The 27,589-nt window shown below is 36.5% G+C and overlaps 1 protein-coding gene and 1 long non-coding RNA gene across 4 annotated transcripts in view; one reads left to right on the forward strand and one right to left on the reverse strand.

Annotated features, from left to right (window-relative positions):
- The window catches only part of LOC103464720 (uncharacterized), a 217,634-nt gene that overhangs the window by 86,560 nt on the left and 103,485 nt on the right, over positions 1-27,589 (forward strand). The window lies entirely within an intron of this gene.
- Positions 9,751-27,589, reverse strand: part of LOC103464721 (metabotropic glutamate receptor 4-like) — a 178,246-nt gene continuing 160,407 nt past the window's right edge. The window contains exons 9-12 of one of the 2 annotated variants that reach the window (XM_008409022.3): positions 26,483-27,418; positions 14,366-14,612; positions 14,106-14,151; positions 9,751-11,506 (exon numbers count right to left, since the gene is read on the reverse strand). In XM_008409022.3, coding sequence (XP_008407244.1) covers positions 14,150-14,151; positions 14,366-14,612; positions 26,483-27,418 — 1,185 coding nt within the window. In that variant the 3' untranslated portion in view covers positions 9,751-11,506; positions 14,106-14,149. The remainder of the gene's footprint in view (positions 11,507-14,105; positions 14,152-14,365; positions 14,613-26,482; positions 27,419-27,589) is intronic. The other variant, XM_008409021.3, reaches the window with a different exon arrangement.

Below are 27,589 nucleotides of genomic sequence, written 5' to 3' on the forward strand. Positions count from 1 at the left end.
GATCAATTCTGGTTTGATATGTGAATTTGTGATTACTTCTTTCCGCTCCCTGCACAGGCAGTGTGTGTTTCTAAAACACAATCCGTCACCATTTTTTTAATTGACAGCTTGTCTTGTTGTAGAGTGAATAAAAGAGGTTATTGCAAAGATCTGCCAAGTATAATTATTTTCCCCAGTCAGTTATTTTTTATATGTGTATCAGTTTAACTATACTCTATACATATTAAATGTAATATAAAAATCAATGCCACTGCATTAGACAGAACAACCCTGTACATCTGGGAGAGAATTCACTGAACATAAAACATTATGTTTTTTTGTTTGTTTGTTTTTTTTCTAGTTCATGCAGTGACTGTCCATCTTGTCCTTTATACTTTGTATATTTCTCTTCCTGGTCACCTGGACAATCATAATATACCTTTTAAAAACAAGGTATACATTCAACAGATTCATTATTACTTATTTTATCAAGAGACATATTTGGTCACATCTGCAACAACTTGGTTTGATTATGAATATAAATGACTACTTATGGAAATTATTAACAAAACAAGCAATTTAAATAAAAATGGTCAAATTGGGCACCATCTGATTATTAGGAAAATAATAGCCACAAACTTTAGCCTCAGTTATCATCTATAAATTCTTGCCTGATAAGGCTTAGGTTTTAAAATTAACAATGGATGAAGATGCTTTTTGAAACAATGTCGTCCTCACAGATGAGTGTAGAAAGAGAGTTTCTACAGGAGCTCTGTTTTGTTAACCTGATTTCACATTCAGGCTATGAAACTCCCATTCCTGCTGAAAGTGAAAGTATAATCATGCAGTGCATTGTGGGATTTTTAGTTCTTACATCAGCCTCTTGTAGTTCAGTCCTTTATGGCTGGAGGCAGAAGAGGACAAATGTCTTACTTTTAGTCAAATAACTATAACTTTAAAGTTTAGGACTTAGACTTGACCTTTTACTTTAAACTTACTGTACATGTATTTACTTCGGTATTGACCTGAGACTTAAACTTGAGACTTATGTGTGACGTCTGAAACAATAACTTGGTTAAACCTCCGCTATTGGCCCACTGACCTTTTCATTATCACTGGAGAGGCTCTTCCTATTGTACATCAGCCTTTTTGACTTTAATAGCTTACTGACAAAATGAACTTCAGTGATAGGTCACAGTTGTTTGCAAAATATTGAAACTCTACAGGATAACAGTCAAGAATATATGCTAAACTCAAATGCTTTTTGTTATGACAAATTGTATCTTTTATTTGGAGAAATAATGACAATATACAAACCTGGTGGATAAGTGAAGACAAAATTGGGTCATGTGAAAGACACACAGGTATTCTTTGGCACTAAAAAATGATTCTGCAAAACATCAGTTCATCAGAATGCGGTTTGAGCATTGATCTTAATTGTGGCTTGTGCAGCCAAATCAATCCTGTTGAATGATAGTTGCTGTGGTACAAAAGTGAATCTCAAGGAGATGAACATTCCTTTCTTCCTTATTTAGTCCTTTGTTTAGCTCCAACCTGCCTCAATGACAAAAGACAGAACATCCTGGTCATTAATTCTAGTAGATGGGAAGAACAAAAACTTTTAAACATAATCAAAGCAAGTGTTGCTCAGAGAGTAGCTCATGTTTTTGACTGTGAGTGGTTATAGCAAAAGGCCCAAGTTTCTAGCCGGTAGGAGGAACTCCAGTATATTAAAAATAAGGAGCTATTTCCTTCTTCGTTCTCTCTTATTTGTTTTACAGTATGAACTTCTATCCTCTCTGTGACCAGACACTCCCTGCTCATAAAACCACAATGCTTTTTTAGCCTATATATCAGATTTACCTACAGTGTCATCTACTATGTCACTGCAGAAAGGGGCTTTGAATGACTCGCAATAAATCATGATTTCCAACAGCTTCAGGGAGCTCACCTCTATCTAGACATGACCTACTTCTTAGCAAAGTCCTAACAACCTTCTTGTTGAGTTCCCTTGTGGGCTAAAGGATAAATGTGGATCTTCCCTCTGTGCTCATTGTCCACTTTGTCACTTCATTAGTTATACACAGATGATGTCGCTCCAGTCCTGGTCACATGACTTGTGTACTGTTTTAACTTGTATTTTACTTCATTATTCTTCTGTGCAACAAATTAAGTGTGTTTGCTAAACCAGCTCTGCTTATGCAACAACATAGCTGTTCTACTTGATAAGTGGTAGTCCTAATTTACATAAGACAAACATGTGCTGGAATAGAATAATTATGCTGATTTAAGAGATGTAAAACATGTTGATGCAAATACGTAAAATCTTAATAGATCTTCAGTCCACAATGACTTAAGTGCACAATTTCAGCATTCAAAAGAAGTCAAAGATGACTTTAAAATAGTGAAGTATCCTCTTACAATGAAAACCAGAAGGCATTTTTAATACACTAAAATAAGGTGCATTTGCCACGTTTGGTTATTTTCTTTATTACTACCTACTGATAATAGGGTTGTTTTTATGCTACGCAAACAAAAAAATTAAACAGGAAGAATTTTAAATGTTTTAAAAACAAAACTTCAATAAAATGCTGTATTTGTAATTCACCTCAGATTTAACAATGGTCAAACTGTGAAGATATGACATATCAAACAAATGAAAGTTAATTTTACATCATGGATGCTATGCTTTACTATTTTCTCAGAAATGAGGTTAAATTCCTCAGTATAAGAGAAGAAGCTGAGGAAGTTTGGGACAAATTCACAAACATTCTCGTAATTAATTGTTGAGCATATTGTTTTTGCTCCTGCCTATTTGCAACAAAATGCATATGCACAAGGAATGCAAGTTATCAAGTTAATCTAAAGTTGATTGGTCTTCCAATTTACTAACAATTAATAGAAAAGCGGATATGAGATATGATAAAACAGAAGTCAACTAGGTTGCAGAATAAAAAAAAATGTAGAAAGAATAAAATATGTGAAACACTTGAAGATGCAGTATTTGGTTTTCTATAAAACATTTTTCTTTTACATATTTGTTTAAACTGTCACCAAACTGTGACAGATGATCTGTAAAAAAACAAAAAACAAAAAAAATAAAAATAAAAACACATTAAAAATCAAGCTTCTCCATTGTCTCCCTGTGGTCTTACTGCAATCTGCAGAAATGCACCGCTCCTGGTCAAGGACAACCAATCAGAGCCAGAAGGAGAGTGTAGGTGTTGCCAATCAAGTTTGTGTGCACGCTGCTAAATGTCTTTATGGCGGAGAAACAACTTACCATTACAGGAGAACTGTTTATTTGCCGTCATTGTTGTCTATGCTGACTACCTGTCACAACACACAGGTGTGGTGAACCAGCTGTAGCGTAGTCGAGAGCAAGGGGGAGGGTGTGAGCAGAGTGTACACAAGTGTGATTGACGGTGTGATTTTCTGTACTGTCATGACAGTGATTGTTTTGAAAATATGTAAAAAAAAAACCATAAAAAACAACTTTTTTTCATAATTGACGTATACTGGAGCTTTAATCCCCCATAAACAGAGATGTAAGACAATCATTTAAGAACAGAGCTCTGCTTTCAGAGCAGTATGCAGACAGTGGTGGGAGTGACATTTTGTGCTAGATGTGCTTTCAATGTGTCTCTTTATGGGATGTGTCACCATTTTCATTGTTTTTACAAATCAGCTATAATTAATTAACAATAATTTTAATTTCAAAGTGAAAAATCAGTTCTACAAAATAATGACTCAACTAATTCTCAACACGACTGAAGCAGTGCCTGTATGCTAACACAGCCCCAATTAATCTATCATTCAGCTCCATCCTGCCAAGACACTCAGATACTTGAACTTTTTCGCTTGAGGCAAAGACTGACCCAAAACCTGGGGGTAGCAGTTCATTTTTTTCGGTTGAATACATTGGCCTAAGACCTTGAGGAACTCATTTGTATATACATGTACATTTCATGACAAATTGGAGGAATTGTATCAAATTTGTAAGTATATTTTATGTACCAAAATATTTTGAGCGTAGGAAGAGTAAATCTACTGTTAAAGAATGTTCCTCTTTAATGTACTAATACAACGTATTTAATGTACTAATACATTAGTATTAGTACATTAAATATTGAAAGAATATTATGTTAGCCCTTACACGTGACACTCTTATTCAGAAGAAACAAGTTGACCTTCTTGTTATAGTATGTGCCTTGCATCTTGTGTATAGTCAAGCAGCTTCGGAAAGAGCACTGGAAGTAATGGCTTGTATTTACTATACAACATAATTCACTGAAGGTCAACAGAGCCTAAAACAGAGGGTGAAATGGTGCATAGCAAATGAAGGAAACGTCGATGGTAAATATAAGAGCTGGCTGTCGTTTACAAGACTAGATTCTTCTGTCACAGCCGTTCCCTGTCCTTGTTAGGATGGCCTAGTTTCATCGCAGAGGCTTTGCCCACCTCCTCACACTTCTTTTTTTCTTCTTCGTCTTTCCCTCCCGGAGGAAAATAAGTGTCTCTCTTAGACCTCAGGATCTCTACATAAAGCATTTGTCTGGCTTCTCATCTTCCCCTGGGCTCAATTAGAAACATTTTTCTGTATTTGAGATGATCACTTGTTGCGCGTTGCAGACAACTGTAATATCTAAAGTCTCAATTTTAGAGCTAAACTTCCTAAGGGCATCTTTATCTACTGTGCATAGTGTTTACATACATTTATAACAAAATACACATAAAGCTACTTCTTCTCTGTAGTTCAATGATATGGATGTAAGTCAAGATAATGTTAAGAGGTCAGTATAAATCCACTAAATGTGTGAAAAGCAAAATTAGTTATTTCATTTATACATAATTGTTAAAAATATTTATGCAAATAAGCTAACCCTTTTCCCTATTCTTTTCTATTTCTAATTTATGTTGTCGCTTTTAATTGTAAATGTAAAACTGTTTGTACGCATTTTTCTATGTCGTTGCTGACTAAAATAGTCAAAGAATCAATCAGCATTTTAGATGGAAGTTTTGGAACTCAAACTTTGCAATAGTAAGTATCTATACTATCAGTGCAAAAAAAAAAAAAAAACTGGCGCAAGAAAATAACTTTTTGACTTTGAACATGCACATGACAGAAAATCTAGCTGTATTTCTAATAATCAGCCCCTTCTGAGTTTTTCTACATAAATGAGAAACAATTGTAAACATAGAATCCTCTACGGCTGTAATCATTGAGCTGGCCATTATGGCTCAAAAAATAAAATCCATTTTCATACCAAATCTCATTTCTGAGTTTCTCCCTTTAAAAAAAATAAAATAAAAAATTGACAGAAAATATTTTCAAAAACATGCTTTTATTTCAGTCATTCCTTCTGACTGTAGATCTGAATTGAAAGTCCAAATAAATACCATCTGGAAAACGTGCTTGTAAAATGAGATGGAAGTTCCTGGGCAGGATGCCAACAGTTTGAACCTTGGAAACAAAAGGAGGGCATTGAAACAAAAATCTGATTTTCAAAATATTTAATCTTTAAAACAGAAAATTAGATTAATTATTAAAATCAATTTAATATGTGATCATGTGAGATATACACTGAAAGTTGTGAAAAGATCAACAATAACAAAAAAAGTGGAAGGATTAAAATATCCACAAGAGTTAGTGATTAACTTTATTATTTATTTAAACTCTTTGCAGATTTAAAGGGAAATGGATAAATGGGTGTTCATCGTTATTTATTTTGACTGTTTTCTTATTCTGGGCATATGATACAAGAAGTAAATCAACAGACGTACTATATTCTAAAGCTTTTTTAAAGGCTGGTAACTTTGGTTAAAACTATGTACAGTTGGTTAGAGCTTTAATCAGCATATAACACGGGCAACCACTCATTGACTACGCAAAATTAGCTTTCTTAGCACGTAGGTTGCAGTTCCAGCACGGCCAAGATGGTGATTAAAATTTTGAGGTTATGTGCCAAATTCACTTTAACTGTTCTGAGACTTGAGCTGAACTTTTCAGAGGTCATGTTTCAAACTTTTGAAGGCATTTCCAGAATACAAACCATTTCCAGATGATTTTCACATTGTAACATGTAAAGCAGTCATATAGCTGCAATCTTAACAGCTGTAAATGTTTGCAGTGGGCTCCTTAAATTAAATGTCCTTTTTTTCCCAGCAACCAAATTAGGATTTTGTGCCAAAGTGTGAGTGGAATAGAAATGGTAAAACTACAACAACATTTTCAGAATCAGAATTATTTGTTGATTTGCACAGCAACCGTCAAAAATTAGTGTTAAAAATTGTGTTAAATTGTGTTAAAAAAAAAAACAAAAAACAAAACAAAAAAACATTATATTCTTTTACGGTGATGTAGGTATCAGGTTAACTGGTTTGATATGTCTATATGCATCAAACATGCCTTGATGAGCTTGTATCAGAATGGAATAATGTAAAAGTCTGAGTAAGTGAGAGGTTTAGATTAATGGGGAAATATACAAAAAAAGAGATCATTGCTAGTCATAAGTTAGCATTAAGTTAGCACTGCTGAAAAGTGCATCAGTGCAGAATTTTGCTTTCACCCACTTAGCTGTCAGAGCCCTACCCCTTTGATTGTGCAATAACAGCAGGATATTCATGAGACACTGTTTCCTAGCAACATAGTGTATGCACTGTGTATAAGCTACAGTAGCATGTCTTCTGGGATCAGTCACCACTAAGACAAAAGATGAATGAAACGTCGGCCGACTGTTTTTAAGTGGGACGCGGACGTTCAAAGCTTTCAGAAAATGTTCTTTTTTTGTTTAACATCACAAAAAAACTGTGGACACATACATTTTTCAGCTTTTCCTTTCAGCATTAAATTGGCCAACTGTGTCTCTGACGCAGCCTCCAGATCTCTGCTTTTTACAGCAAAGCAGCCCCTGTTTGTCGTCGTATACAATGGCATCAGAATACAGCTGAGAGAGCCCACTCACAGGAGCCCAGAGAGAAAACACCACCGCCACGCTTCTCTCAATCCCGCTGTAAATTGATGCTCGATTCCAGACAAATGCACTCCTGCGTTCATTCTGTCACCTGAGGGTACTTGTATTGTTCTGTGTCCAGGTGCTTATGAGAAAAGGTCTGTGCCTAGTGGATAAACATTTCATCTGCTCAACCACTTATATTTGCACAAGGACTGACTCAGCATCGGTACTCCAGCTTACTTCCAGAGCAGTCGGATACCGCTTAAATGATCAATAGAATCAAATGGTTTTCATGACTCAAGCCAAATGAAATGACCATTGGTGGGTTTTTATTCAGCACGAGGGATGACATTCATAAATTTATAGAAATGTTAGAAGTTGCACCTCAAACTACTTCAGTGTTTGAGGTGCAACTCAAACACAAAACCAGATTTTTTTTCTACCTTTATAGTGAAACAATTACGTGTGAGAAAACCTTTTTTTATTCTAGTTTGCTGTAATACTTTATTCAGTTCCTCAGATAAACTATTCTCCCTCAGAAGAAGAATTTGTATCTGTTAATCTGCACGAAAAAAAAACAAACAAAAAAAAACAGCTGGGCAGCTTGCACTGACCCCTTCAGTTCACATGTCATTATGGATGTCTTGAGTTTTTTCAACACAAAACATTTTCTTGAAACAAAAACAAGAAAACATTACACATGTTCTAAAATTTAAATTAGCTGCCTTCCAGACTCAAACAGGCTCATCGAAGCGCAGAGGCACCAGCTGTTAGATACTCAGCTGTCAATTCCACATTTGCAAGAAAACCCCTTACATTTCAAACCTGAAATCACAGCGGAGCTCAGAAATGATCTCAGTGTTATATGTTTAGTTCTTTGCATAGAATAAATAATACAAATATAGAATAACAAACAAATATAGAATAACAAACAAACAAAAAAAATTATTTTATGTTTGTAATTTCTCTTTAAGATGTACTTTGAACTTAAATGCAGAAATATAACTAGTTATTCAGGTGTAAAGCCTAATGGAGTCGGACTAAAACCTGCTTTTATCTGATCACAGAATTGGAAATCCACTTACAACAAAGAACAGGAGTAAGGTTGGGTGTTTCAATTTCTTCTTTAGTTTTGACCAATATGTCTACTCTGATGTTCATGGGCTTGTACCATCACATTCCTCTAAACAGCTGTGTCACTACAACATCCTACTTTATATTACAGTCATTCAGCCATTGTGTGTCTTACTTTTTCACATGATCAGCCTGTGCTTGACTGGGAGGACTATTTGCACTACAGCAACGTAGCTCAGGACTCTGCCACACCACTCAAGCTTTAGAAGTCTGTCTGCAGTTTCCTGATCATTACTTCTTATTCGGCACCAAAAACTTCATTTGAGTTGATGCTGCAGACATTGTGATTGAAACTGAAGCTAAATACTGATGTACGATAAGATGGCTGGTGTAGAAAAACGCTTTATCCTTCATTTGGCTCAGCCACAGTGGAAAGCAGTTGATTTGCTGGTGTAGCTTCCTAACCAAAGAAGACATGTGGAAGAAATATTTCGAGAGAACAGACACTGATTTATTTAACAATGCAATGTTTGGACATCAACATTTTGTGTTTGACAGAGGTAATGTAAAATGCACTTTGGACATGCATTTAAGGATAAAGAAAAACCTAAAATATTTTTGTGTCTGCTGAGTTTTTACTTTATCCTTGGTGGTTCTTGTGTTCGCTTCCTTTTTGAATTATCTGATGTAGTCGTCGCAAGAACTGTGTTGTGTTCGCACCCTTGAGATTTGGGTTGTTTTTCCCTTAAATCCAAGATTCATATTATTTCATAATCCCAGGGCAAAATGTTTTTTTTCTGAATCAAGATATTATTTGGAAGTTGGAAGAGATCCAACTTCTTTACCAGTTTCTGTAGCTTCCACAGAGCTCACTTACATTCCCTGCATCTCTTTTTTGGGTTGCCAATAGACACATTCCTGTTTTGAAAAGTATTTTTTATGCCAAGAAAAAGCTATTGTGTGAACATAACTATAGATATTGAAATCCGGACAGATCAGTAAAATATGTTAAGTCATCATTCACTTAGAAATGTACGTATCTGGTTTTGACATTGTCTTAAAGGGTTCTTTCTGTAAAAGGTCAAGTTTGATTTATTTGTGATTCATACTTTCCTTTTGTGTTTTCTGACACTAAAATATAAGTTTTATTTTAAACTGACTAATGTTTTGACTTTATCTGGACAGATGATCTAGATCTATATGTTTTATGCAGAATGGATTGGTGTTAAATTTGTTAACACATTGTTCAAAACATGCAGAAAACAGGAGTCGTGATGGTGTATTATGCAAAACCCTGTAATCTCATGAGGTTACCCTCCACTGTCTCTCTATTGTGTTGTGGGAGGATAATGTACACTCCCCCATATATATTGTTGTAATTGTGCTCTTTGAACATGCATTTAGCACACTTGCAAATATAACAACTGTTATTTTCAATCCTTTTGTAAGGAAAGGCAGGAAGATGATGACGCCGGCAAGCATCCTGCCTTCAAAGACCTCAGATTTAAGCACTGCTAAGCCTTGATTTAAAATAATTTCATGTTTCCTTCCTCTGAGTCACCATTTTCTAGTGCCTTTATCAGAGCTCCTGTTATAACATATATTTTTCAGGCAATTGCTGACATTGTTTTCCTTTTTTTTTTCTTCTTGCAAAATGAAGAGATTTATTTCACCCAACTGATCAAATAAACAGAAACACAAACCAGTTTTTCATAGACAAAATCCTAAAATTGGACGCAGATGTTTTAAAACATTTTTAATAGAAATAATAAATTTTGTATAAAAAAAACTAAACATGCTTCACACACTTCTTAAGTTTTCTTGAGGTTTTACAAATACATAGTCATATAGCCAGGCACTGCATCTTTTTGTAAATTTTCCTCAATTTTAGGATATGTCAGGACATAAAGCAGACATCATCAATCTATTTAATAACATACATTAACTTGCCATTTAATTTGGTCAGCACTCACATTTTATTCTGCAACACAAATGGTGTTGAAAGTAATAAAGAGGGAGGCATGAGAAGCAGCACTGAACTCACAACACAAATGACCCCACAACATTTTCCCCAAGACATCAGAGGGCTTTTATACTGCACAAAGCCAAATATTAATCTATTCAGCGAGCTGGGGGTGGATTGATAGAGATATAGCATATCTTTTGCAATTTGATTTTCATTTGTTGAAAAGCTTTACAACTTCCTTACCCCTCCCTCTTATCATGAGTGCCAGAAGAGGACATGTATAGTAATGAATTTTCTCTGTAGCCGGCCCATTATGGATATCATCCTCAGGGCAAGCTGTACGATCTCCTCAAGGGCGCACTTCATCTTAATTCCCTTGCTAATGGATCTGTACAGCTAAGCTTCAGCCTTACGTTTTCTCATATGACCGGGAGTGTAACTGATGGCAGTGATGGAAGGGTCATCCTGGATGACGTCTCACAGCGAGATCCCCACGGCTAAAACACCGGCCGTGGTCCACCGTTTCAAAGTACATACAGGTATGAGGAGGGCAGTGGCAGCCTTTTAGGCTAGCTGTTAATACAAATCATGATCTCACTTAAGCACAGATAAACAATCACTCACTAGACCTTTTCACCAATTGAGAACAGATTTTTGAACGCACAGTAGGCTCGTGCCTAAACAATTTTAACAACGCTGCAACAAAGTTTAAAAGCATTCCAAAGATATTGTATTTTTTTCTTCTCCTTCATTTTTTCCTTAGTTTATTTGGTAAACAACACAATACAGGATGTTGAAACTGGCATGCTCAAAAACGGCAAATATCCTCTTATATAAGTGTGGTCCTTCTTAACTCAGCTGGACCCTGAAAGAGGACAGAAAAACACATGTAGTCTGGTACAGATCTGCTGCATTGTTGAGATGATCCCCGTTCCCAGTCATCTGAGTCATAAGACTGGAATGTATTATGAATAAAAAACAAACAAGCCCGTTTTAGAAGTCCATGGATTATGTCTTCATGCCTTTTTGGTGTTGATTAATCCCTTGTGATGCCTTTAAAGTACTTGAAGATAACACTAAGAACATTTGGATTCAGTTCCAGTCAGCAGTGCGTAAGATGACAGGAGTCTCTAAAAGATGGCATAACTGAAATGTAAACACTAAAGAAAAACTCCATCTTTCAGTCTCCAGGCCTCTGTCCTGTTAGTAATTTTCTTTTTTTCTCGACGTGTGTGTACTCTTGGTTGACAGAAGATGGAACCTTAAAATTGTACAGTTATCTGTCCCCTTCGTCTCTTTTGTCCATCTCCGCCCCCCTTTGTGGATTCTCCTCAGCGTGTCATGTCTTTGGGCAATGCTTGTGTGATCTCCCACTACACAATGACACTTCTTTTTTTTTTTTCAGCTGTGAAATTCCACTGCGTGTATTTTTTCTCTCCGCCGGGGTGGAAATCTTGAATTGAGATAAGAACCTTTGTCCCTTAGATTGCATGGTTGCTGTAGCTGATGTAGGTTTGCTTTGTGGAGAAGGCTGAAAGAGAAGAAATAAGAGAGGGAACTGAGACTGAAATACAGGGAAAGAGGAATATCTACCATGTGAAGGTTTTTCTTTCTGCTGTTTTTCTGATGTAACAACTATTACATGAAATGTAAAAAAAAATGGATAAAAATAAAAGCTAAATAGTTTTCAGCCACCACACGACGGTAATGAAATAATATCAGTAATTCCTAATATTTCTCTTGTTTGTTTTGTTTTTATTTTTGCGGTACTGTATACTTGCGTTGCCTACAGCGACCTCGCCACCTTCTTTTCTTGCAACTGTCAAAAGTCAGCTATCCAGTTGTGTCCCCACACCGTGTTAGCTGATTCACTGAGGTGGAGCAGATAAATCCTGACATATTGCAACCAGATCCCGGCTGTTGTGGGAGCTGCCCTAGACAGGAATTTTTCAATTTCATCCACACTAGCGTTGACAATGACAAATGGTTCTTATTGAAATAGCCAAGCACTGTACAGCCTCTGGAAACTGAAATCCCATCTGGATAAATTGTATCCAGCTATCAATTCTGTGTCTTTTGCCTTCGCACCACTTATTGTAACAAAAGGCCCAATTAAACCCTAGCAGAACCTTGAATCTCGAACAGAAATAATGGTGGCGTGTCTGTTTACATGTACACTTTCTACTGTAAACTGAGCATTGTGCTTTTGTTACCGTGTTGCATTCTCATACATTTTTTATACATTTAAGTTTTTTCAGGTAATAAAAACAAAAACAAACAGCGTCAGGTCTTTTTCTGTATGCACAAGAAAACACTTCCATTCTTGGTGTTAAAATAATAGAAGGGGGACTGAAGCTTTAAAATGTGCAACAAAAGCCCTGATTCCATCTTCAGGCCAGGTTCAGACCAGACTGAGTGAATTGATTTCTGTTGACAGAGAAAACTGATTAAAATTGCTTCCTGCCCAAGGCAAGCAGAAGAAGAGAGCTTTGAACGCAACATAAGTACTTTTGCTCCTTCAGTTGTCACTATGTACCTATCTTGAATAAATCCTGGTTGTGTCATTGATACCGCAGTACACTTTCAGTGGTATTAGGAATAGTCAGAGGACAACTTGCTACTTGTTGAAGTCTTTGCTTCTTGAAGGAGATTTTTCCACAAATGCAGATCCAGGGCTAACCAGAGCTCGTGGTACAGCCAGTTCTTTCCTTTTTGCCATTTGTCTAAAAGTGCAAACCCAGGCAACCTTGCTGCCGTGTTCACAGATATTCCAAATTTGTGCTTGTCTCAATTCCTTTGAGACATGTTTGGTAACTTGGAAGGAGGCTGTGCATGTGGGAAAATTACTAAAAATTGTTACCAAAGAACAATAATTACATTGCTGATTAATGGTTTTGTTTGCTCTTCAAAAACTAAGTTTAATGGCAGTTTAATTGGAATAGGCTGACAGATTTTTAGACTTATTAAAACATTCAGTCTTGTTTTAATTTTTGGAGAAAACAAAAATAAAATTTAGTTTTTTGTTGTTACTATGCTATATATGCTTAACTATTTTAATGTGGCAGCATTTGTAATGCAACCATTGATGACTTCATTAAAAAAAAAAAACAAGGCTTGTACAAGATGAACTGTGTCCCGCTTGGAAAGTGATTGTAAAGCAAGAGCAGCCATTAGTTTGATAAAAATGGTAAAGAAACTGAATTAAGCACTAAACGTTTCAGGAAATCTCATCCAAAAAAGATTAAGTGTTTGTTTTTTTTTTGCAACCAGTCAACAGCAGGATTTACAAGCACAGACGAGACTCAAAAATAATTATTTAGAAGAATAATAAGAAGGTGAGAAATATAAATGAGTTGGGCTGGAATTGTGTTTTGAAAAGAGTGACATGCAGGGACTCCTTTCACATTTAATGCATAGTGTTGACGGTGATGCCGCGCAATACCTGCTATCATCCTAAACTGCCTCATTGCTTTTTTAAAATTATAAGGTGCAGGGTGAGGCCATATATCGTGATTTATGAAAGGGCAGGGCTAGCTTTTGGGAAGATGTTTGTGGTTTAAGAAGGCATATTAAAGCCATCCTCATTTACTAACTGAAAACTGAAAATATCATTAGTTACTAACATGTACAAAAATAGGAGATTTAATGATAGACTTGTGTTGTTTGTCTACACATCTAAATGTGTAGTTTAGCAATGTGCTCTGTACACACTGAACATTTACAATTAGACACTAAATGGATGCAACGACAACATTTAATATTTTGGAGAAAAAAAAATTACTCGTGTGGAGGCGAAACAAATTAATTGTTACAAAATGGGAAAAACAATTGTTTCCCATCACTCATGAGATAGGTGGCGGAAAGTAACTGAAAGATGAGACTGGGTAGGGGTGCAAACAGGACTGTTGTATTTAACTGGTAATCAATCAGCATCATGTTAATAAAGGGAATAATTCATTATTCAGGCATGAACACAAACGGTATAAACAGACGTATGAAAAGATGCTTTTTTGACGTGAAACGTTAAATGGGATAAGATGTAGTTTAGTAAGACTGTAAAGGACGTGAGATGTACACACATCAGAAAACATCAGATTTCTTATTGATAATATAGCAATAGCAAAACACACCTTAAACTCCCAAAGTTATTTCTTAACACCAATACCCTCTTGGCCTCTGCATCAAAACAGCAAGAGTGACACATTTACTGGATTTAGTGAAGTTTCAAGTATCTTGCTACTCAATTTTTTTTAAGTAATCTTTTTTTTTCTGATTTATATCGTAGCATAAATTGAGTTTGATTTCCATACAAAAGGACAGAACACTTCTGGAAAACAAACCATTGTGGGTCTTCAGTGAAAGGGTATCGGATTTGCATACGTGTTCTTACATTGTGTTTCCAGGCTTTCGCATAATTCAGTCTTGGCCTCTCCGTTGGGTCTGAGTCCAGCCTTGGGGTTGAACTTGTTGGACATGGTGGCGGCGGTAACCACAGCCTTCAGGCTGCGAGTGCGCTTTGGCACATTCTGCTCTGGGTGTAAAAGAATCACATAGACCTTGGGCATGTAGAGCAACCCGAGGGACACCGAAGCACTTAGGCTCACAGAGATGGTTAGTGTGGTTGTTTGGATGTACATCTGCGGAAGACAAACACCAGAAAAACAGCTGAAACAGTCATATCTTTCTAAATGACCACCATAAAGAACAAGTGACATCTGCTTTAAGTCATTAGAGTGAAAGCAGTCATTGAACCATGGGTAAGCCAGGCTGCTATTTGAGTAGTTCCTGTTTTCTTCTTTGTCCAGTTGAAAATTCTTTAATTCAACCAATGTGATGAAACCTGCTTTAAATCAGCATATCTTATTTTATGAAGTCTGTGCTGAGCAAGTCAAGGCCAGGATATTTTCTAAATTTCTTGCAATGATAGTTTTAATATGACCGTCACGTAAAGCTGGAAACAGATTTCATAACTTCAAGTGAATTGGACACTGCTATTATTCATAACAAGCAGACTCATAAAAAGAAACAAGCTCATGAAAATTTTACGCATGGTCAAATCCTGCGAACCAGGAGGGAGGGTAACTCTGAATATCAGCCTCGCTCATTCCATTTTAATCGTCTGCAAAGCTGCAGCAAATTAATGAGTCATGTTAATGGAAGATTCGAGGAAGAGGAAAAAATTGTCACTTCTATACATCAGTTACACCATGAGGAATTGATTCATTTTTGGAGTAATTCACTTTGTAACTTATGAGTTCCAACTGTTTATGACAGAAACCTAAGTCACAATTGAGCCATTAAAAGCACATGTTTTACCTTGGGAAAGGTGCATTTTAGCTCTACAGACTTGTGATACTGTGGATATCAGGACTGACAACAAAATAAAACTTTATGCAACATAACCATGGACGCTATGGATGGATAAATAATAAATTCATATAAAAAATCTCATGACTGGTCAGATAGATAGGGACCCTTAAAGGAATAGCTTACATAATTTATGAAAAAGGTATTTATTTTTTAATATATTTCTGAATAAGGTGAAAAAACTTTGGAAAAAGCAGATGAACTGATGACTTTCAGTCAAAGCAGATTTCTGCAAACTACTCCAGTCAAACTTTTATTCAAACAATATTTTAGAAACCCTTAAACTGTGTGTTTTTTTTGTTTGTTTTTTAAAATGTGTTTTACATGGTAACTGACCCTGCATCAACTCAGTCAACTGAAAAGTAAAGGTTTAGACTCTTGTCCTGTTGGACACTTATTTTGTTAAAATTAAGTTATTTCTTTCTAATGCTTTCTTCTGTTAGTACTTAAGACTATGGATTGAACTGAGAGAAGTTTTTGACACATCTTTCATTATTGTTTTACAAACTATGATTTTTGTAGTCTCTTAAGTGTCTGACCATTTCTGTGTTAAATTGATGTATGGTGTGGAAAAAGAAAAAAAAATCAAACAACTCAGATTCCACAGCTTTGTCTTTTAGGAAATGTAATAATTTATTTAAATTGCATAGTTAATGCTAATTATGTGATAGTTGTTATGATATATATTCTAATATTGCAAAAATTGGGTAATGGTCGGTTTGGGTTTTTTACTTTATCTTGTTTATTTATTCAGTGACATTGCAAACTAGCTAATTTGCAGATGCCATATTTGATTAATCTCAAGATCAAAGAAGCATCGTACAATGAGCTGGCGCTAGAGCCACGAAAATAAACCCTCACACCTAAGGTGACTGTGAATCTCAGCTGAGTGCAAAAGATAAGGTTGGATCTCGAATCTCAAAATGATGTTATAATACTAATATTATATCTTTAGTTATAATATTGAGAGAATAAAACCATTAAGATTTCCTAAGTGTTGTGTTCAGTGCCCAGCCTACCTACTATTAGCAAAGAAAGTCAATAAAATAGAAATCTATTTATTTCCAGCATTTACCCTCACAGATAGAGATGTGTTGTGCTGTGGGCGCCTCTGCTTTAATGAGCTACAAACTGTCAGAAGTGCAAATAAACAATTTATTCCAACACCTTTTAGCTACTCTTCAGATATGCAGCTATATTGAACCAGAACCTAGTGATAATTAGAGATGTCTGACTTTCAAAGTCATCATTTACATTTCAAAAGGTTTTGTTTGATTTTCCAAATGTGGAACTTGGAAATTACAACTTCCAAATTCAAAGAAAAGTAAAATTGGTACAGAAGAATCACACAGCTTTCACATTATTAATGCTGATCGTTTTAGAAAATGACTAAGGACCACTGAATATCATGTAAACAACCTTTTTGTACGATACAAGTAACTGTTTTTGTTGATCTACTCATCTGTAGAATTATTTTGTGAACTCAGAATTACATATTCTAGTTTAACTAGCTGATTGTACTTTACATATATACTTTTTATTTGTGCCCTAAATGTTCCTTCTGAGTTTATGGTGGAATTACATATGTTTCTTTTAAAAAACAGTTTAACAAACTGTACAATGAGTACAGTTCCAACTAAAGTTAAGTTTGCTGTTTCATCTCTGGTTTTGGTTCAGTCACATTATCAAATGCTGCAGTAAAAACTTCATGAATCTCTCTGGCAAGTGCTCTGATAAGCAAGGTTAATGCGAATGCTAAACTGGGATTTTTAAAGTGGTTGAAGATAGGTTTTAAGGTTTCAACTGCCTGACAGCAGACAAGAAGTACAGCCACTGATGCAGCTAATGAGCCCCAGGATTACAGACATGAACTTTAAAACTAAACTTATGAAACTATAGTGACTTTTTAACTGTGGTACTGACATCTGAAAGACCTCCTAAAATTATTTCCAACTGAAAAATAGACTCCTACTGGGATGATATTGCACTTTTATTTCCTTTTCAAATCTATAAAATCAACAAAACTGTGTATGTGCATAAGATGGAGTCCAATTTAAAACTTGTAAAAATATGAGCAAAAATAGATCTTTGAAATTTTGTCTCATCAGGTTTATTTCTGTGTTTCTTTTATAGGTGGATTTCAATTCATCAGAAGTGTTCATTTATTACAGTAAATTGATCAAAAAAAACCTGACTCATACTGCTATTTATATACTCATTGCACAAAGTTTTATTTTAAGCATTTATATTTAAGATTATTTCTTCCTGCTTTCAGGTCATATTATAACATAAACTTCAGATTTTCAGAGAATGAGAATGTTCGATAAAATCAGTTTAAAGCAAACATTTTAAAACTGCAATGTTATGGCCTACATTGTTATGGACAACACTGTTGATTTAATTGTTGTTCAGCAGACAGTCATTAACAGTCTAATTGCTAAGGAATCTGTTTTTTTACAGGGGGTTGTATCCAATGTTAAGAAGATGTGGAAGAAAATGTATGATAGAAAAAGAAGCTTTGCTTTTTGAATTACTTAAATGGATTACCTTATCATTGATGTCCTAATTTATCCAAATGCATCTGTATCAGATCCAATCATTTAACTGTGTAAATGTCCACTGCATTTTGTCCTAGTGATTGTGTAAAATAGTTTGGAAATTGTTCCTATGTATCAAGTTTAAGTTCAGAAGCGGTAGGTTATAGATTCTTTCTGTTTACATGAGGCATTTTGGGATTACAACACAATTTTCAATCTTGAGCTACATCACCGGGCCGATCAATGGATCAGTAGTTAGCTCTGTCACCTCAGAACACTTCTCTGCAGGTCTGACTCAGCACAGAGCTTCACCACAAAGCAAAAAGAATTCAGTCCGACATTCTCCATGTTGGCTGTCTTTACAAAAGCCAAAGCGCCACACAGAGATGATGGTTATCAGAACAGCCGTTAAAAGGTTTTCTTGCAAACCCACGTTTCATTCATTGTGTCCGATGAATAGTCTCATTGGGGACAGCATGATGCATAATTGGACGCCTGTGCTTAAAAGACGTCAGTTACACAAGTGGAGAGGGAAAGTAAAAAAAAATAAAAAATGACAGCTGCTGAAAGTTTTGGACAAAGTTGCTGACAATCAGGAATAAAATGTCATGTTGTTCATGCTGTCAATTTGTAAGTTGGATGATTCTGTGTACCACCTGCCAGGCGATACCTTGTAATGAAGAGATTAGCTAAATCACATTTTTTCCTCTAACACCATCTTTATTTGTTTAATATCTGTGGTACGTTTTCATTTACACTTGTGTTAGCAGTTTATTCACAGGTCAGATGCGGATCGGTTTATTTATTAACAAATTCACGGGGTGTCCAGGCTCCATTCACTGTATTTCCCATGCATGTTTTTAATCAACCACTGACAAGTGGGATTTTCACTTTAAGATATGCATTTTTGGTTTTTGTTTAATCAGGGTTGTTGATTTAAAAGTAAAAAAAAAATCACTTGTGTTCATTTTGTTTCTAAAGAATTCAGGAGCAGTTTTGCTTTGTGTAACTCTGCCTGAAGGAAAATGTGATGTGAATCTCAGCTTTAGCAACTGATACAGTTCTTAGGTTACCATGAAAACTGATTTAGAACTAATTAAAGCATGGCTGGCTGAAATAGTCATATAAATGATTTGAGCACACACACCAGCAAGTCAGAATCAGTAATTTCCACGTTGCATGAAATTAGAATCAGCTCATAAAATCCTTCATGCACAGGATTTAATAGTTTTTTTTTCTTCTTTTTTTTTATGACATTACATTTATTCAGAGCTCCTTCTAGTAACTGGATGGAGAGTAGTATTTAGTCTCCCAGATGTGACCTTGGCCTGAATATCTAGTTTGTTTTTATTATTATTTGTAAGTCTCCAGGGCACTCTCCCTCCAGACTGACTGCATCTCATCAGACGCCAACCAAGGTACTTTGTGAGTCTGTTGGCTGAAGAGCAGACTGGAAGAATGGTGGCAGTATGAAAGAAAGAACAGCTGCAGTGGTCCCCTCCCAGCTGCAGAGAGTATTAACCAGTGTACTGCTCGACGCTTGGTTTTCTTAAGGATTGACCATTCAAACAAATCTCCTACTCACATTAACAAATATAAAGGACACAAGAAACACACTGAAATGTGTTACTTTATTCACTGGTTATCTGGTAGATTGAGAGTGAACATTGAAACATGGACAGTATGGTTAGAATAAATTAGAGCCAACAAATAAATCTGAAGTCTCAAAATCATGAGACTATCTCTCAAAAATCTGTTTTGTGAGATTTGGAATTTAGAATGTACAGATTATTTTCTCTTCCTAGCACCAACATTCAAAACCAGGAGTGTAAGATTATGTGTAACAAAAAATGTCTGTTTGAGCTGTTCTGTTCAGTTCCCTGTGTGCCAAATAACAGGAACATTGTTTTAAATCTGAGCAAAAGGCTAGAAAATTCTAGCTTTGAAAAGCTTGCACATGAAGCAAGACAATGAAACAGACTGGAAATACAAACAGGAAGACCACACCCTCACTATTATTAAAGCCTGCTGTTTATGAACATTGATTCTCTATGAGACGGATATCAGGACCATCTTAAACATTGTCCTTTTGATCCCTAAACTACAATGCTATTAATCTGGCAGTAAGTTTAGGGTTGCTGTTCATTTGGAAGATCCACTTGTGCGCCAAGTATGACTTTGTGGCTGATGTCTTGGCATGATGTGTCACTATAACAAAATGAGGTTCTTTGCTTATGAGGCCATCCATTTCGTAAAATACACCAGACATTCATGCAACATAACCCTCCAGAAAACCTAAATTTATATTGTCATTGCATGATTTGTATCAGTTATATTACTGCAAAGGTGTTTGAGTCAGTATATTTCTGTCTGGTATTTCATCAGGTGCGGTAAATGTGCCATTAAAAGAGAAACGTCCATCCCCAGTCTGCCTCATGAGGCTGCGTTTCCACGGAGTCCTGTTTTTACTGTCAGGCTAAATTCTATACTCAATCCATTAATTTGTTTCCCCGGATTGCAGTGCACCTGAGCATTCACTGAGTGGAGATCGTAAACAAGGCCTGCTGTATATCTTCCGTTTCTGTCATCATACCACCATCAGCAGATCATCCTCGAAGCAAAACACGACAGAGACGAAGCAGCTCATAGCATCATTAATCACTGAAGTGCATGCAAGAGAAACAACACAAGTCCATCAGTACTTGTGGTGGAGGTGACTGTTTAGAGGAAGAGCAACACAAGTGGTATTTTAAAAAGTACTGACTCTCAGTGGAGTGTGTTTACAATCAGTGACCCAGGGAGGACCTTTGCTTCACAGTTTACATTATGAGATTAATTTAAACTATGTAATCTCACTCTGCATTTTAGCCAGTGTGATTTTTCTCAGCATGCTATGGAAATGTTCAACAGAAGGGCTTGCTGCATGAGAAGTCACTATAATTGCGCTCTAATTAAGCCAATAAACAAATAGAAGCCTAAGGGGACACAATAATGTGTGCTTCACGGGAGAGTGTCATTTATAAAGATCACAATTCTTTGGCCTTGATTAGCTTCACGGCCTGTTCACGTTATTGGATTGCCCAGAGGTCAGCAGTCGAGGCCCAGAGGGTGTTGCACTGTAGGCCTAATGAATGCAAAAGCTGCTGCGTGAAGTCCAGGATGTCACTCAGCTCCTTCTGCTCCATTGCATTACTCTTTATTATTCATTATTAGGCCTGTGGGACATTAGTGTGAATAATGCTGTTATTGTTACAGATAAGAAGCGGGAACTGGCTTTTTTTCACTGCATGAAGCTTCTTAATTCACAAACTTGATTTTCAGTTGTTTTGCCTTTGAATGCAGATGCTGAAGCTTTCAACTCAGCTGAATTGCTACCAAGTTAAAATGCTGTGATTGAAGAACACAGATTTTTCTCTTACGTTTTGAGTGGAACTTGAATTAACAAATCTCGCAGCAATATCTGATCGAAGGTTGCCACATAAGCACACATGAAAGCTGCTGAAGTTGCTGTGCTCTCATGACAATTCACAACCTGCTGTTACCCACCTACATCTATATAAACAGATTTCTGATCCAGGCACGCATTTGCAAATACGTTTCTCCAGAGAACAAGTTGTACTGCCATTGAGTGCATTAGTTCAAGTTGCTAGAGAGACTTTGGAACATCAACATGTGATGAATCTCAGTGGTCTGCAGTGTTTCAGAATCGCTGTCTAGTATCAGCTTAGCTTGCTTGAAACTTCAAGCCAAGTACAAAGTACTATCTCTAGAGGACAAACAAAGAAAAGAGTTGAGTTGAGCTCTACCATGCAGAGACACTGAAAGCACTGGGAATTGGGGGAGCAGTAGCAGGTAGCAGAAATCCACACTGAGTAACACACACACAGCACAAGCACACTCCTGTTTGACTTTTTTAGTCTTGCTGAACTCACTGTAACTCCCACTCTTTGTCTGCCTGGTGTGCTAACAGCATTTTTGTTGACAGTGCCAATAGTGTGGTGGAGGCTTCATGAGGGAAATAAATAACACCACTCAATTAATCAGGCCATTCATGCACTGTAATGGCAGGACCTGTTTGTGTGGGCTGATTGAATTCGAACTGAGCCCATTGTGCTGGAGCCTCATTCCAATGCATGGCCATTGTCTGACGCCCCTCCTCTTGCCTCAGTGTTACAGACAGCCACTGATTTAGACTGTTTCTCCAGGTAAGCAGGTGTCACATCTATTCCTGAAGGTAGCATAAAGCCCGATGATGAACCCCCATAGATAGACCAGATGTCCTCATTTGAATGACAGAGAAAGCCTCCTATGGCACTCGATGCATCAATCCCTACACCAGATGACACAGAAATGATAGTGCTTGTAGTGCTGCTGCAGAAAAGCATTATAAACTGGTGATTAGAACGGTGAGGCGGTAAGATAAGGTAAATTAGGAAGATGTGAATCATTTTATTGTTCAGAAAGACATGTTGACGTGGGCTGTGAGGCTTTATGGAGCGTGTCATTTGTAATGGGATGAAGATAAAGTGTGTTTGCTTTGACATGTTCCGTCCTTCAACAGGCTAGTCACTGAAGTTAAGCAGCATTCATTTGATTGCTTTGTATAAGCAGGTCAAATAATACTAAAATTACACTTAGATTTTGTCCAATTTCATGACTCAATATGGTCCAAATAAAATGTTTAGCATCTATTCAATAGCCTATGATTGTATCAATTTTAGATTTCTAGAAAGTAATATGCCAATAATGCAATTTTATAATTGCTGTTTGAATAATTTCTGTAGGATAGCAGACAAATTGATTATTGTTTGTGTTTGAAATTATGAGTGTAATTTAGAATAAGGAAACAGAAGAAATGTTTGTACTTTTCACTCCTTTTCAACTGCTTCATTTTATCGTGTTGCAAGAATTTTTATGTACGTCACATCAAATGATGAGTATTCAGCTATTTTATAAAGTTATTGCATAATTATTGTTATGCTGCCAGAAAGTTGTTTTGCTGTATAACAAATGCACAAAGGAAGTATGTTGTCACAATTTTGTCTATTTTATTTAGAATGTTCTCTCGAATGCTGAGTGAATGTTCTCCATACTATTCAAGCAGCAATCTAATTTACCTTTTTTTATTTTACTACTTATTTTTTATTTTGCAGAGAAGAATGGGCAAAAATTTCAGTCACTAGATGTGCAAAGCTGATAGAGATAAAACTAAAAGAGACGACAGAACAGAAAACAATCTAAACACAATGTAACTTTTGCACACCACATTTTTCAGTTAACTATTTTTTTAGCTGAAAGCAAATAATTAACTGCAAAAAATATCTTGAATCATGTGTAATATTCTTTATACTTCACAATTGTATACAACTTTAAGTTGGTCTTTCACATAAAATTACAATGAAATATATTTGTCATTTTAATGTGACAAAATATGTAAAGGTTCAGGGGGTATGAATACTTTTGCAAGCCACTGTATAGATACAGTATGGTTATACATTTCTTATATTAAAAAATGTGAGCTTAGAGTGATTTATTTATATTATATTAGACATTTTTGTGTTCTAATCTATTTGTATTAATTGATTTTATTTTTGTTCTTCATGCCATATTTGTTTATTTGGTTGCATTTGAACTGGTATCCTTGGTGGCGTTAAACATGTTATGAAGATTGTTTCTGACATCTAGGACCTAGGTTCTATTAAGCATAGTTTTACAAGCAGCAACCAATTACTGAGCAAGTTCAATTTAGTTTCTTGGTCTTGACACTTAAAATTTGTAGGAACCTGTTTATATTGCACATGTTTATTTTCTCTCCAAAGACGACAGAATAAGGAAAAAAAAAACTTTTCCCTAAAGCTAAACTTCCAGTTTGCGTTCCATTATGGGTCTCACCTTAAGATCGCTCAGGGCAATGTCAGAACTTTTCGAAAATGATAAAAGTAAAACTATCCTCTAGCCATTGTGTACAGTTGTCTACAGAAACTAATAAGTAACAAGCATCTTATATAATTTGGAGCAAGAAAGGGAGAGCAATTTAAATGACCCTGCACCTAAAATAGTTTTTGAGGGTCTGGAAATAACTTTCATCTGATGGATAGTGCACAAAACAAAATATAAGACTTCTTTAACCCTTCAAAGATTTTCCCTTCATTTTCTGTTTATCAATTCAAAGCCATGCTGGCTAATGGATTACCTCATCCTCAAAAAAAGCTGTTCCGTCTCTCTGTGATTGTATAATTCTCTTTCATCTTCAGAGAGACTAGATGGAATGATTAAACAAAGAACTCGCTGATATCCATGGCTCCTGTTGACATGCGACTTAAGATGTGCATCACTTGCATTAAAAAATAATGTGGGGGTTAGCACTTGGACTGCTTCCCCTCCACTGTGTATGCCACTTCTGTTATCATGAAGAATGAGAAGTGATGCTGACTCTTTAGTATATTTATCCAAGATGTATTCAGGGCATGTAACAAAATGCAACCAGAATGTAATCAGCTTGCTTGCTAATTTTAAACTTCTTTTTTTTTTTTTTTTTAACAAATTATTTTCAACATTTTGCTCAAAATGGTTTTAAAAACATATGGACAGCATATTTCGATGTAGATTTACCTGCAAAAGTATTCATCCCTAATGAAGTTGATCACATTTAACCACATTACAAATACATACTATGATATGGTGTAGATTCACACAAAGTAGGGCATAATTTTACAATAAAAGACAATCATAATAAATGATGTTCATCTTTGTAAATATAAATAAAAATCTGAAAAGTGTTAAATTCCAGTATAACCAACTGTTTTCAGAAATATCCTAATTAGTGGAGAGGGCCCACATGTGTTTAATTTGATTTCATTGTAAATACATAATCATTAAAACCAAAGAACGCAATAGGTAAGACGGGGATAAAGTTGTGGAGAAGTTTAAAGCAGAGTTCGATTATAAAATATTATCCCAAGCGTTGAACTTTTCGCAGTTCAATCCCTGCAAACAACTGCAACCCTACAAAGACATGGCTGTCTACCTATCAGGATGTGGTAGAAGGGCAGTATTCAAACAAGCAGCCTGGGTCCACAATAACTCATGAAAAGCTGCAAAGATCCTCAACTCAGAAAGGAACATTTGTTGACAAGTAAATTATTCATGTCCTCTAGAACGCCAACATTGAAAAAAAAGTCATACGAAGTCCCCTGCTAAGTTTTCCAAAAGCCATGTTGGAGACACGGTAAACATGTCTCCAACATGGCTTGGATCAGTTTCCCTGATCATCAGCTGATGTATAGAGCTAAACATGAAGTTATAAAAACTACAATCATTATCACTCCACTTATCAATTATGCAAAGGTTTGTGATGGCTTATCACATAATACATTAAAATTAAAAGCAAAAATGTGAAAAGGTTTAAGAGAGATTTATACTTTTGGAAGTCATTACATGCTGACTAAAAATGGAATTTCTGATTGCCACATTTAACTTTATTAATTGGCTGCAATTACATACAGACTTTATGCAATGCTTCACATTTTAGAATTTGTTTTTGGTGGGTTTTGAGAAAAGATTGCATACTCTAGGTCTCTCAAGAATGTTTTTTTTTTTTCCCAGAGCTTACTGTCGGAGCCAGTTTTCCAAGCCAGCTTTTTGAGGCATTGTTTTGTTAAATCCCAAGAGGGAGGAGGTAAGGATTAATTTGTTGCATCTGTCAGACCCATGCAGGCACTGCTGATAGTGTTCATGCCAGTATGAGTCTTTCCATCACCACCGTCCTCTGTTGTAGCCACCGAGACCCTTTTGTTACTCTGCCAAAACAACCCTTTCAACTGGATTGACACATTTCTTATTTGTCATTGTTGTACCCTGTTGGCTTTCTACCCGGACTGTCTCCTCTGAGTGTGAGGTCTAGACTCGGCCTCGAGTTTCCAGGGCCTTTTTGAATCCCTTTTGACCTGTGGACTTCCAGAGCTTCCACTGGATGTGATCCAGACTCATGGTTCATGAGGCTGGGCACATTGATTTGACATGGGAATAAGAGAGTGAGCTTGTGTTTGTGAAAACAGCTCATGGCCCTCTAATGCAATGTGGCATACAGCCGTCACATATATATGAGTCACAAGCTTTCGTGCAGCCTTCAAAGTCATTAGAGAATGATTTTGTTTATTACTCTGTTTTCATTTAGTAGCTTGTGCAGTTGAAGTCTAAAAATTTCAGATGACATCCCCCAAAGTTGTGTTTTAAGATAATTTAGGATTCATTTATAAAGTTCTTGTTACCATAAAATAAACTGTAACTTAAACAACATATTTGATCGGTAAGATCTCAGAAAAATAAGTATCCCATGTTATCTGTACTTTTCTTTTTTCTTTTTTTTTTTTACTATTTTTATAGCGTAATTTGTTTTAAGATGCCAGATTCAAGCCAATGTGAACAGTGATCACAAGTTGACAAGGTTTGGTTTTATTTGGTCCAAAACCTTCAAAGCTTATATATTTAATAGTTTTCTTTTCAGGTTATTTTTATATTATTTAATGAATGTCTAAGAATTTCATCACAGTATTGTCTGTTACCAAAAACCCTGATAGAAAATAAGTTGGACTCAAGCTTACCTTTTCTGTTGATTGTGAAGTGCCAAAGAAGATTGGGATGAATGCAAGCCAAATAATGCAGGTTGTGTACATTGTGAAACCAATGGGTTTGGCCTCATTGAATGTCTCAGGTACTCCTCTTGTTTTGATGGCGTAGACAGTACAGGTAACCATGAGCAACATGCTGTAGCCCAGCAAGCAGATAAGGGATAGGTCAGAGATGTCACACTTGAGCACACCACGAGCCAGCACAGGGTTGGATGTCCTCTGGTCTTCATAGTCGATTATGGCCTTGGAGGGATCCACACCAAACCAGATGCACACCCCGAGCAGCTGCACTGAAGCCAGTGTGAACGTGATGGCAAGCTGAGAGGCTGGAGAAATGAACCTGGGTGCACTTACAGACATGGTGCCCTGCTCAAAGATCCGATAAATACGATTGGTTTTGGTGAGCAGAGCGGCGTAGCTAATGCTCATCCCCAGGCCCAAGAAGATCCGACGGAGGGAGCAAATTCCTACGTCAGGGGTAGAAATCATCAGGAATGTTGTGGCATAACAGAGAAAGATTCCAGTTAGCAGCACATAGCTCAGCTCTCTCCCTGATGCCTTCACAATTGGAGTATCATTGTAGCGGACGAACGTGACCACCACAAACAAAGTGGCCATGATGCCAAGGACTGCGATGAGCACAGGGATGACAGCCCAGGGGGAGCTCCACTCCAGCTTAACAATGGGGATTGGAACGCAACCTGTGTGGTTCTCATTGGGACGCAAATCGAAACGACACATTTTACACGTGTAGGTGTCTGCCTGATACTGATATCCATCGCAACGCTCGCAATGCCAGCAACAAGGAATGCCCTTCACAATCTTCTTGCGCTCGCCTGGCTGACAGGGCTGACTGCAGATTGAGGTCGGAACCTGACGGACTCCACCCGGCCACTGCATCGAACGCACCTGCAGAGAAGAGGAACACAAAAAGAGATGGTTGGAAACATAGAGCGAGATAAAAGCTGAGAAGAGTTTCTTACATTGGAGAAGGTGGATAGTCTCTGTCCGGTAATTAGAGGTTGTGAGGCTTTATTGATCCAGAATGACCCTGAGAACTTTGCAGACCAAGGAGAATCT

Source organism: Poecilia reticulata, chromosome 5 (genome assembly GCF_904066995.2).
Source record: "Poecilia reticulata chromosome 5, P_reticulata-male-v2, whole genome shotgun sequence".
Lineage (NCBI taxonomy): Eukaryota > Metazoa > Chordata > Actinopteri > Cyprinodontiformes > Poeciliidae > Poecilia > Poecilia reticulata.